Raw genomic sequence first — 12,220 nt, 5'->3', positions numbered from 1 at the left:
CATTGTTGCCAGGTGGTAATTGTGTGAACACTCCTGGAAATTGACCCCCATTAACTGGTCACTTTCATCAAAGACCTTTGTGTTGATGTCAGATGGAAACCATTCATAAGATACATAAGACATTACAACTTGAAATGTTTTACCCCTACGATTTTCAGTTAGTCAGTAGTTTGTGTGTGATTATGAAAGATTTGTGATTTTAGCAGGTTTTATTGTTGTTTCAATTGGAAATATAAATGCAAGGTGAGTCCTAAAATTGTACTTTGGAACACCTTATTTTTAAAGTCAGTCTTGGCATACTAATAATTTGAAATATTTGCTGAAGAGTTTTAATCTTTGTTTCTTTTCATCTAAGTCTCTCAGGTGAGCGACCCAGGGCCCTTTGGGGCCTCTTGTTCATTTGTATTTTACTTCATATCAAGAATATGACTGTTCCTGTAGAGCCAGAAACATGCACCGTTACTATGGTAAATAAAGGTAGTGCCCACTCTGATGTGTCCATGATCACTGGATGTTGTTTCGATGTGAAATCACCAGGATCACCATGTCTTTTGGCTACCTAGTAAATGATTTGTTTTTTATGTTGTGTGTATACAAAGGAAGTAAAACTATCAGTATGTCTATATTATTGGTCTAAATAATGTTGATGTTGTGACACAGCAATGTTACACTGATACACCACCTTAACAGACGTAGAACATACTGATACACCACCTTAACAGACGTAGAACATACTGATACACCACCTTAACAGACGTAGAACATACTGATACACCACCTTAACAGACGTAGAACATACTGATACACCACCTTAACAGACGTAGAACATACTGATACACCACCGTGTCTATAACAGCCGTAGAACATACTGATAAACCACCTTGTCTTTAACAGACGTAGAACATACTGATACACCACCTTGTCTATAACAGACATATAACATACTGATACACCACCTTGTCTATAACAGACGTAGAACATACTGATACACCACCTTGTCTATAACAGACGTAGAACATACTGATACACCACCTTGTCTATAACAGACGTAGAACATACTGATACACCACCTTGTCTATAACAGACGTAGAACATACTGATACACCACCTTGTCTATAACAGACGTAGAACATACTGATACACCACCTTGTCTATAACAGACATAGAACATACTGATACACCACCTTGTCTATAACAGACGTAGAACATACTGATACACCACCTTGTCTATAACAGACGTAGAACATACTGATACACCACCTTGTCTATAACAGACGTAGAACATACTGATACACCACCTTGTCTATAACAGACATAGAACATACTGATACACCACCTTGTCTATAACAGACGTAGAACATACTGATACACCACCTTGTCTATAACAGACGTAGAACATACTGATACACCACCTTGTCTATAACAGACGTAGAACATACTGATACACCACCTTGTCTATAACAGACGTAGAACATACTGATACACCACCTTGTCTATAACAGACGTAGAACATACTGATACACCACCTTGTCTATAACAGACGTAGAACATACTGATACACCACCTTGTCTATAACAGACGTAGAACATACTGATACACCACCTTGTCTATAACAGACGTAGAACATACTGATACACCACCTTGTCTATAACAGACGTACAGCATACAGTTTAGTCTTGCTCTGGGAAAACTGGACATAATTCATTTATGTTCAGTTCCGCCGAGATTTTCGTTTAAAAGAGTCTTCCTTTAAAAGCTAAATTCTATAAAAGGAGAAAGTGTTGTCCCAGATAAGCCTGTAGGAACTTCGCAGGCTTATATGGAACGACACTTTACGCACATGCATTAAGCCATGCATCAAGCCCTGTTTTCACAGAGCACAGCTCATTTTGATAGAAACCTGATACAAATAGATTTGTTTATGATAATTTGGCGATGTATGATGTCACGTTACAACATGGATTAGGAAGACAGTATGCATGTTTATCTTTCACATTTTACACTTATGTCTGGAAGCGTATAATGTCCATAGCTTCCATATGTTGTTTTTTTTTGCATGAGGTGTTAAATATTGATCAAATATGTTGTTGAACTCCAAGTAATTCCTATGTGCCATAACTGTACGAAATCTACATTCTTGATCATCACCTTGACAACCAATTGGTCTGTAAAATATTTGTTCTATATATTGGAATGTCTTATAGTACCTATTGCACATAGTATGCGTGTTTTCAAGTTGTTCGTTAGTCCTTGGACAAGTTAATAGCATAAGTAAAATATGCATAATTTAGTGTGTTTAATTGTCATAGAATTAGTTTTAAAAATACATAGTATTTAAATAGTTTTATTGTCGTACACAACACAACACATCGTATTAAAATAATAGTTTTCTTCACCAACCTTTATTATGTTAAATAGACAAAGTTGTGTGTATCTGCGAACAGCTAACCAGAAAATATGTCATTGTCTGATGGTAAAATACACATTTTACTCCACCCGCTGACATATTTTTCAACATCGTTAGTTTCAAGCTCTGTTTTGTGTATTCTTAAACTAATTTGTGTATTTTTAAAGTACTTTGTGTGTTCTTAATGTACTTTGTGTGTTCTTAAAGTACTTTGTGTATTCTTATAGTACTTTGTGTGTTCTTAAACTACTTTGTGTATTCTTAAAGTACTTTTTGTGTTCTTAAACTATTTGTGTATTCTTTAAGTACTTTGTGTGTTCTTAAAGAATTGTGTGTGTTCTTAAAGTACTTTGTGTATTCTTAAAGTACTTTGTGTGTTCTTAAAGTACTTTGTGTGTTCTTAAAGTACTTTGTGTATTCTTAAACAACTTTGTGTGTTCTTAAACTGCTTTGTGTATTCTTAAACTGCTTTGCGTGTTCTTAAAGTACTTTGTGTGTTCTTATTGTACTTTGTGTGTACTTAAACTACTGTGTGTATTCTTAAACTACTTTCTGTGTTCTTAATGTACTTTGCATGTTCTTAAACTACTTTGTGTATGCTTTATAAGTACTTTGTGTGTTCTTAAAGTACTTTGTGTGTTCTTAATGTTCTTTGTGTGTTCTTAAACTACTTTGTGTATTCCTAAAGTACTTTGTGTGTTCTTAATGTACTTTGTGTGTTCTTAAACTGCTTTGTGTGTTCTTAAAGTACTTTGTGTGTTCTTAATATACTTTGTGTGTTCTTAGTGTACTTTGTGTGTTCTTAATATACTTTGTGTGTTCTTAAACTACTTTGTGTATTCTTAAACTACTGTGTGTTTTCTTAATGTACTTTGTGTGTTCTTAAACGACTGTGTGTGTTCTTAAACTGCTTTGTGTATTCATAAAGTACTTTGTGTGTTCCTAATGTACTTTGTGTGTTTTAAACTGCTTTGCGTGTTCTTCCACTACTGTGTGCGTTTTTAAACTGCTGTGTGTGTTCTCAAACTACTGTGTGTGTTCTAAAAATACTTTCTGTGTTCTTACAGAATTAGTGATATTGTCAATAGATGACGGTCAATTGAACGAATGTCTCTCAAACTACTTTGTGTTCTAAAAATACTGTCTGTGTTCTTACGGAATGAGTGATATAGTCAATAGATGACGGTCAATTAATCAAATGTTTATGGGGACTAACTTTCATTAAGTTGCCGCTTATAACAATATGTATTTGTTATTAAACTGCTTTGGGTGTTCTCAATCTACTTTGTGTGTTTTAAAAGTTCTTTGTGAGTTATTAAACTGCTTTGTGTGTTCTTAAAATTCTTTGTGAGTTATTAAACTGCTTTGTATGTTCTTAAAGTACTTTGTGAGTTATTAAACTGCTTTGTGTGTTCATAAACAATTTTAACTACGTTGTGTGTTCTTAAAGTACTTTGTGAGTTATTTAACTGCTTTGTGTGTTCTTAAAGTACTGTGTGCGTTTTTAAACTGCTGTGTGTGTTCTTAAAGTACTTTGTGAGTTATTAAACTGCTTTGTGTGTTCTTGAACTGCTTTGTGTGTTCTCAATCTACTTTGTGTGTTCTTAAAATACTTTTTGAGTTATTAAACTGCTTTGTGTGTTATTGAAGTACGTTGTGAGTTATAAAATTGCTTTGTGTGTTCTTAAAGTACTTTGTGAGTTATTAAACTGCTTAGTGTGTTCTTAAAGTACTTTGTGAGTTATTAAACTGCGTTGTGCGTTATTAAAGTACGTTGTGAGTTATTAAACTGCGTTGTGTGTTCTTAAAGTACTTTGTGAGTTATTAAACTGCGTTGTGCGTTCTTAAAGTACTTTGTGAGTTATTAAACTGCGTTGTGTGTTCTTAAAGTACTTTGTGAGTTATTAAACTGCGTTGTGTGTTCTTAAAGTACTTTGTGAGTTATTAAACTGCGTTGTGTGTTCTTAAAGTACTTTGTGAGATATTAAACTGCGTTGTGTGTTCTTAAAGTACTTTGTGAGATATTAAACTGCGTTGTGTGTTCTTAAAGTACTTTGTGGGTTATTAAACTGCTTTGTGTGTTATTAAAGTACTTTGTGAGTTATTAAATTGCTTAGTGTGTTCTTAAACAATTTAAACTACTTTGTGTGTTTTAAACAGTTTTGTGTGTTTTTAAACTCCTTTGGGTGCTCTTTAAATGCTTCGTGTGTTCTTGAAAACTCTTTGTGTATTCTTAAAGTTCTTGTGTGTGCTTAAACTACTTCGTGTGTGCTTTAACTACTTCTTGTGTTCTTAAACTATTTAGAGTGTTTTTCAACTACTTTTTGTGTTTTTAAACTTTTTTGCGTGTTCTTGAACTACTTTGTGTGTTTATAAAGTACGTTTTGTGTTCACACAGGAGTTCGAGGCATACAAAAAGCACACGACGGCCCTGCTCAAGAAGGAGAAGGAACTCAACGAGCGCCTGCGACACCTTTGTGGCTAGCAGCATATCCTGGACTTATATTAAACAACACATTCCTAGTATTTATTATGTAATCTCCGTTGAATTGTCAGTCTTTGGATTATATTGACACTCTCGAATCTGTTTCCTTTGAAGAAAAAGTGCTTGATGTGTCTTTGAGAAAGATCACGAGAACGGTGCCCTGCTGGATATCGCACCGGGACCATTCGGTCACAAGGCTGGCACCATATCTTGTTCACCATTGCAGCCTTATATTAGTATATCAACACATACTAAGACTCAAGAATACAGTACACTTAATATCCAAGAAAAGTAATTTGGCTTTATGCGTGATGCAATTGTTGCTAAGTTCATTAAGAAATTCGCAAAACGTTGGCAATTTAAAGTGGTGCTATTGAAGGCTATATATGACAGGTTAAGTTCAAATTTTAGCACTTTTTGAACATAACACATTTTAAGATACGTCTTCATTCATTCTATTTTATTAAAATTCGTTCATGACTGCGGGCCAAAACACTTTTCGCCACCATGCGCCCTGGTGGCAGTTCCGGAATTGGAAGTAACGTGTGTGCCCCCTTGCGGCCGTACCGGAAGTATCTTGCGTGTCCCCTTGCGGCCGTAGCGGAATTGGAAGAACCTTGTGTGCCCCCTTGCGGCTGTACCGGAACTTGAAGATGAGTGCGTGTCACCTGGCGACATTACCGAAACTGAAAGTAAAGTGCTCACCGGAAATGTGGACTTTTGTTGATATTTATTTTGTGTTATTTTGACAAGAATTATTGATTTATACAAATGATAGGGGAATAATTATGGCGGCTTGGTGTGCATTATTAAGTACATTTTTAAAGATTGTTACATTTGTTCGTGTGTCAGTGCGTTATTTAGTACATTTTTTAAAGATTGTTACATTAGTTCGTGTGTCAGTAAGTTGTGTTTTATGTAGGATAACATTCACTCACTTCTTTTGAACCTTCTTGTGAACCTCTTCTTTACTTTGAAAAATTGTGTTTTCTATTCGTTCATGGGTGTTTTAAAGGTTAATTTTGTTCTTATTAATAAATGGAAACAAGATATGGCAAATTTCATTAAATCGTCTTGTAATAATGCTAAATGTAACCAGCAGATTAGCACGCATGGTTGTGTATTGCTTTGTAAATGCATTCCCAAACGAGGTTTCATTTTAAATATGTACATGTATCATAATAGTCAGTCAACAATGTGAATATTTACATGAAGGTAACAAATACTGTTGTGAGTTAGTACCCATTGACATGTAGGTAACGAATACTGTTGTGAGTTAGTACCCATTGACATGTAGGTAAATAATACTGTTGTGAGTTAGTACCCATTTACATGTACGTAAATAATACTGTTGTGAGTTACTACCCCTTTACATGTAGGATACGAAAACTGTTGTGAGTACGAACCCATTTACATGTACATAACGAATACTGTTGTGAGTTAGTACCCATTTACATGTAGGTAACAAAAAATACTGTTGTGAGTAACTACCCATTTACATGTACGTAACAAATACTGCTGTGAGTTAGTACCCATGCATTTACATGTACGTAATGAATACTGATGTGAGTTAGTACCCATTTACATGTACGTAACAAATACTGTTGTGAGTTAGTACCCTTTTACATGTATGTTACAAATACTGTTGTAAGTTAGTACATTAGTACCCATTTACATGTATGTCACAAATACTGTTGTGAGTTACTACCCATTTACATGTACATAACGAATTCTGTTGTGAGTTAGTACCCATTTACAAGAACGTTACGTATACTGTTGTGAGTTAGTACCCATTTACATGTACATAATGAATACTGTTGTGAGTTTACCCTATTTACATGTACGTAACGAATACTGTTGTGAGTTAATGCATGCTCTATACAGGTCAACGTTTCATCATCTTTATACGTTGAATAAATGTCTCGCTCTTTGATGATTATTTTTTATTACATATCACATTATTTAATATATGTTCAAAACCAAATGTTCACTTTTAGTTTTATGTTTTACCGTGTATGTACGTACGTAAGTATGCAGAAACAGTGCTAAGGGAAACTATGTTGTTATTGCGCATGTTCTTATATTAAGCTGCTTTACATTCTCTAGAGAAATACTCAATCAAACAAACACAGTTTCTTATGAACTTTGTAACGACATAAATCAAACGCATCAATATTGGTAAAATTAATACCAATTTGTAAACACGTTTTGGTCTAATATCCATTTTCAACATTTACAGGATTAAAAGGATTTCCTTGGTATAAAATATGCTCAGATCTAAATTTTCATTAGAACTGACATTATTAAAAAAATACACTAATATAGGGGCTATGGGCTGGAGCTTTTAAGTTTATACTGATTTTTAGCGAGGCTGTTTTCGGAGAAAACCCGAGCTATTGTCATAGCCAGCTCGTCCGCTGTCCGACGTCCGCCGTAGGCGTCGTGCTAAAACCTTAACATTGGCTCTAAAATCAAAGTGCTTCCGCCTACAAATTTGAAACTTCATATGTAGATGCACCTTGATGAGTTCTACACGCCACATCCATTTTTGGATCACTAGGTCAAAGGTCAAGGTCACTGTGACCTCTAATATCAAACTTTAACATTGGCTCTAAAATCAGAGTGCTTCCACCTACAACTTTGAAACTTCATATGTAGTTGCACCTTGATGAGTTCTACATGCCACACCCATTTTTGGGTCACTAGGTCAAAGTCACTGTGACCTCTAATATAAAACTTTAACAAAAACCTTAACATTGCCTCTAAAATCAAAGTGATTCCACCTACAACTTTAAAACTTTATATGTAGATGCACTTTGATGAGTTCTACACGCCACACCCATTTTGGGTCACTAGGTCAAAGGTCAAGGTCACTGTGACCTCTAAAAAAAAAACATTTCTGATAAGCTTTCGCAGCCGAGCGTGGCACCCGTTATGCGGTGCTCTTGTTATTTACTAATAATATTACGGCTATTTTTAGTCCTCTACCGGTGAAACCGGAGAGGTACTTATCGTTTGCGCTCTGTGTGTCTGTCAGTCTGTCACACTTTTCTGGATCCTGCCATAACTTTAAAAGTTCTTCATATTTTTTTCATGAAACTTAAAACATGGACAGATGGCAATATGGAGATTATGCACGTCATTTCATTTTGTTCCTATGTCAAGAATTCTGATTGCTATAGCAACAAATAGACTAGAAATATTGCTGAAAATGGTGGATCCTGCGATAACTTAAGTTCTTCAGATTATTACATGAAACTTTAAACATGGACACATGACAATATTGAGAACATGCACTTAAACCATCCAGAGAAAACAAGTGTGTTATTCTGGGAGACTTTAACCTTGATAACAACAAGCGTCAGAGACTAGAGACTTGTTCACAAGAACTTGGACTTGAACAACTTGTACATGAGCCTTCCCATGAACTGGGTGCAGTGTGAGACCTTGCCTTCACTAACCTACCTATAAATGTTTGCACAGTTGTCAATACCCCAGTGTGTTACTCTGATCACCATGCCATCACAGTCCAGTTGAAATAAGACATGAATAATTAACAGGTAAACTACATTCTTTCAATTAAATTTAACAAAGACAATCTCTCTCAAATAGCTACCGGTAGGGGACTTTTATTGCTTGGCAATAGTCTTGTTGGAACTGCCACCAGACGATTGTGAACTAAAGCATATTTAAAACGTTCAGTAGCCGCTTCTATTTTGAGTCTGAATCATTTCATGGACCTATACAAACAAATGTAAGTATGTCAGCACTATTTTAGGTCCACACTGTTTTGCAAGCATTATCAATTCTAAATGTGGAAATGAACTGGGTATGTACAAGTTACGCTGGCGTCATGACATTTTCCTTTGCGGGGTCAAACTTTCCGTCTAACGAGCAAGAGACCCTCTTTTGCTTCTTTTAAGCGCACTGAAAATATCGAACAATATGAATTTAAAACAGAAGTATGGCAATAGTACTCAAGTAATCAATTATTTTATAGATAAAACAACTTTTACTGTTAAAGACTATTATATCACATGAGTATTTGCTGCTTATCAAACAATTTCAGGTCATGTTGAAGCCAGATTAACATGTTTGTAAATAGCCCCAAAATCCAGTTCTCACAGAGTTAAAAGAAACAACTTCCACACAAAAAGGCACAGACGCTGATCTAAATGAATTATTTGAACAATTAGAGATTGTTTCATTAACAAATCTGGATTAAGGTGTTAATTAAATTAAATGTGCACCACACAATGCATTGAAGTGTAACATTCGCAAAAATAACAACATGATTTATAAAGGGCTAGTATTGACCGAGCCTTTCGAAAAAAGCGGCGACATATGTTGATCAAATTGATAGTGGTTACAAAATAAAAAAAATGACTAAAATTGTATTGTTTTTGAGCTAATACAAAATTATGAATTTGAAAATAATGCAAATTAAATTTGCACCACACAATGGATTGAAATGTAACGTTTGTCAAGATACCAACATGATTAATATTGGGCTAGTATTGACTGAGCCTTTCGAAAAATGCTTCGACATATGTTGATCAAATTGATAGTGGTTACAAAATAAAAAATGACAAGTGTTTTGTCTTGAGCTAATACAAAATTATGAATTTGTAAATAATGTAAATAAAATTGTCACCACACAATGCACTAAATAATTACGTTTGTAAGAATACCTACATGACCGAGCCTTTTTTTAAAAAGCCATGACATACGTCAATCGGATTATGGAAGTGTAAACAAGTGTATTGAAAGTTCGTCATATCTGATATATCAAATAAGCAATGTTTTCAAAAGCATAACATATAAAAGTGAATTAAACACATTGACGGTAAGTGTAAAATTTTGACAAACGCCAATATTATAAATTAAATGTGGAGCTTGTTTTGACAAGTTTATTAAAGGTCCCATTGCTTCATAACTAATAAATAATGACTGTAGCAAGCAGATGTCTTTTTTGCGGTCAAAATGTTTATCACAGTTGTCTCACAGTGTTTTTATTACGGTTTTGTAACTAAACCGATTTGTATAAAGATAAAATCAGAATAACGCTATCTTTTGTCAATACAAATGTAATAACGCAGAACAGATTACTCTGCATTCTTTATTGTTTTATTTCGCATGTTTTGGCGAGACTACCCACCGTTGTTTTTATTAGTAAATACAAAACATCGTCGATAAAACAATAAGATGTCTCAAATTTGACAAAACTTTGCAATGAATACTTCTTTGTTGGCAACACTTAGTGCAATCGTAATCTAAATCGCTTTGTCACGGTCTCGGTCTGTCAAAATGGCGGCCGTGAAATTTTGCCTCGTCGCGCAAAATCTCGTTGGGTGGCAAGTCTCGTTTCCGTTTTGCGCAGCAACGCGTTAGCTTGTTCTTCGGATCATTCGCATCCCTTTGTTTGTATAGGTCCCTGATCATTTTAACTCGACGATTCAGGGTAACGTTCTGACACGGTAAACGTGCAATCTCTCTGTATCACTGTCTCTACTATAGGTATTCAACGAAACTTCACACATGTGTTTGGGGTAACTGTGTGATGTCACTAAACAAGTTCAATAGCTCAGACCGGCAATGTAGCAAAATCCTGCCCCTTCAATACCTCAGACCGGCCATGTAGCAGAATCCTGCCCCTTCAATAGCTCAGACCGGCAATGTAGCAGAATCCTGCCACTTCAATACCTCAGACCGGCAATGTAGCAAAATCCTGCCACTTCAATAGCTCAGACCGGCATTGTAGCAAAATCCCGCCACTTCAATAGCTCAGACCGGCAATGTAGCAGAATCCTGCCACTTCAATACCTCAGACCGGCAATGTAGCAAAATCCTGCCCCTTCAATACCTCAGACCGGCCATGTAGCAGAATCCTGCCCCTTCAATAGCTCAGACCGGCAATGTAGCAAAATCCTGCCCCTTCAATACCTCAGACCGGCCATGTAGCAGAATCCTGCCTCTTCAATAGCTCAGACCGGCAATGTAGCAGAATCCTGCCACTTCAATACCTCAGACCGGCAATGTAGCAAAATCCTGCCCCTTCAATAGCTCAGACCGGCCATGTAGCAGAATCCTGCCCCTTCAATAGCTCAGACCGGCAATGTAGCAGAATCCTGCCCCTTCAATAGCTCAGACCGGCAATGTAGCAGAATCCTGCCCCTTCTATACCTCAGACCGGCCATGTAGCAGAATCCTGCCCCTTCAATACCTCAGACCGGCAATGTAGCAGAATCCTGCCTCCTCAATACCTCAGACCGGCAATGTAGCAGAATCCTGCCCCTTCAATAGCTCAGACCGGCAATGTAGCAGAATCCTGCCCCTTCAATACCTCAGACTGGCCATGTAGCAGAGTCCTGCCCCTTCAATAGCTCAGACCGGCAATGTAGCAGAATCCTGCCCCTTCAATAGCTCAGACCGGCAATGGAGCAGAATCCTGCCCCTTCAATACCTCTGTCCGGCAATGTAGCAGAATCCTGCCCCTTCAATACCTCAGACCGGCCATGTAGCAGAATCCTGCCCCTTCGATACCTCAGACCGGCTATGTAGCAGAATCCTGCCCCTTCAATACCTCAGACCGGCCATGTAGCAGAATCCTGCCCCTTCAATAGCTCAGACCGGCAATGTAGCAGAATCCTGCCCCTTCAATAGCTCAGACCGGCAATGGAGCAGAATCCTGCCCCTTCAATACCTCTGTCCGGCAATGTAGCAGAATCCTGCCCCTTCAATACCTCAGACCGGCTATGTAGCAGAATCCTGCCCCTTCAATACCTCAGACCGGCTATGTAGCAGAATCCTGCCCCTTCAATACCTCAGACCGGCCATGTAGCAGAATCCTGCCCCTTCAATAGTTTAGACCGGCCATGTAGCAGAATCCTGCCCTTCAATAGCTCAGACCGGCCATGTAGCAGAATCCTGCCCCTTCAATAGCTCAGACCGGCAATGTAGCAGAATCCTGCCCCTTCAATAGCTCAGACCGGCAATGTAGCAGAATCCTGCCCCTTCAATAGCTCAGACCGGCCATGTAGCAGAATCCTGCCCTTCAATAGCTCAGACCGGCCATGTAGCAGAATCCTGCCCCTTCAATAGCTCAGACCGGCAATGTAGCAGAATCCTGCCCCTTCAATAGCTCAGACCGGCAATGTAGCAGAATCCTGCCCCTTCAATAGCTCAGACCGGCAATGTAGCAGAATCCTGCCCCTTCAATAGCTCAGACCGGCATGTAGCAGAATCCTGCCCCTTCAATACCTCAGACCGGCCATGTAGCAGAGTCCTGCCCCTTCAATAGCTCAGACTGCCATGTAGCAGAATCCCGC

At 37.5% G+C, this 12,220-nt stretch overlaps 2 protein-coding genes across 10 annotated transcripts in view; both read left to right on the top strand.

The window, feature by feature from the left end:
- LOC127847479 (coiled-coil domain-containing protein 89-like) overlaps positions 1 to 6,825 on the top strand; it is a 30,219-nt gene extending 23,394 nt beyond the window's left edge. For 7 of the 8 annotated variants that reach the window (XM_052379404.1, XM_052379403.1, XM_052379402.1 and 4 more), the window contains one exon: positions 4,806 to 6,825. In XM_052379404.1, the coding sequence (XP_052235364.1) occupies positions 4,806 to 4,892 (87 nt within the window). In that variant the 3' untranslated portion in view covers positions 4,893 to 6,825. The remainder of the gene's footprint in view (positions 1 to 4,805) is intronic. The other variant, XR_008033989.1, reaches the window with a different exon arrangement.
- LOC127847478 (uncharacterized) overlaps positions 1 to 12,220 on the top strand; it is a 122,827-nt gene that overhangs the window by 70,733 nt on the left and 39,874 nt on the right. The gene's annotated exons all lie outside the window — the stretch shown is intronic.

This window comes from Dreissena polymorpha, chromosome 10 (assembly GCF_020536995.1).
Source record: "Dreissena polymorpha isolate Duluth1 chromosome 10, UMN_Dpol_1.0, whole genome shotgun sequence".
Taxonomy (NCBI): Eukaryota; Metazoa; Mollusca; class Bivalvia; order Myida; family Dreissenidae; genus Dreissena; species Dreissena polymorpha.
This window is presented reverse-complemented; position numbering and strand designations above follow the sequence as displayed.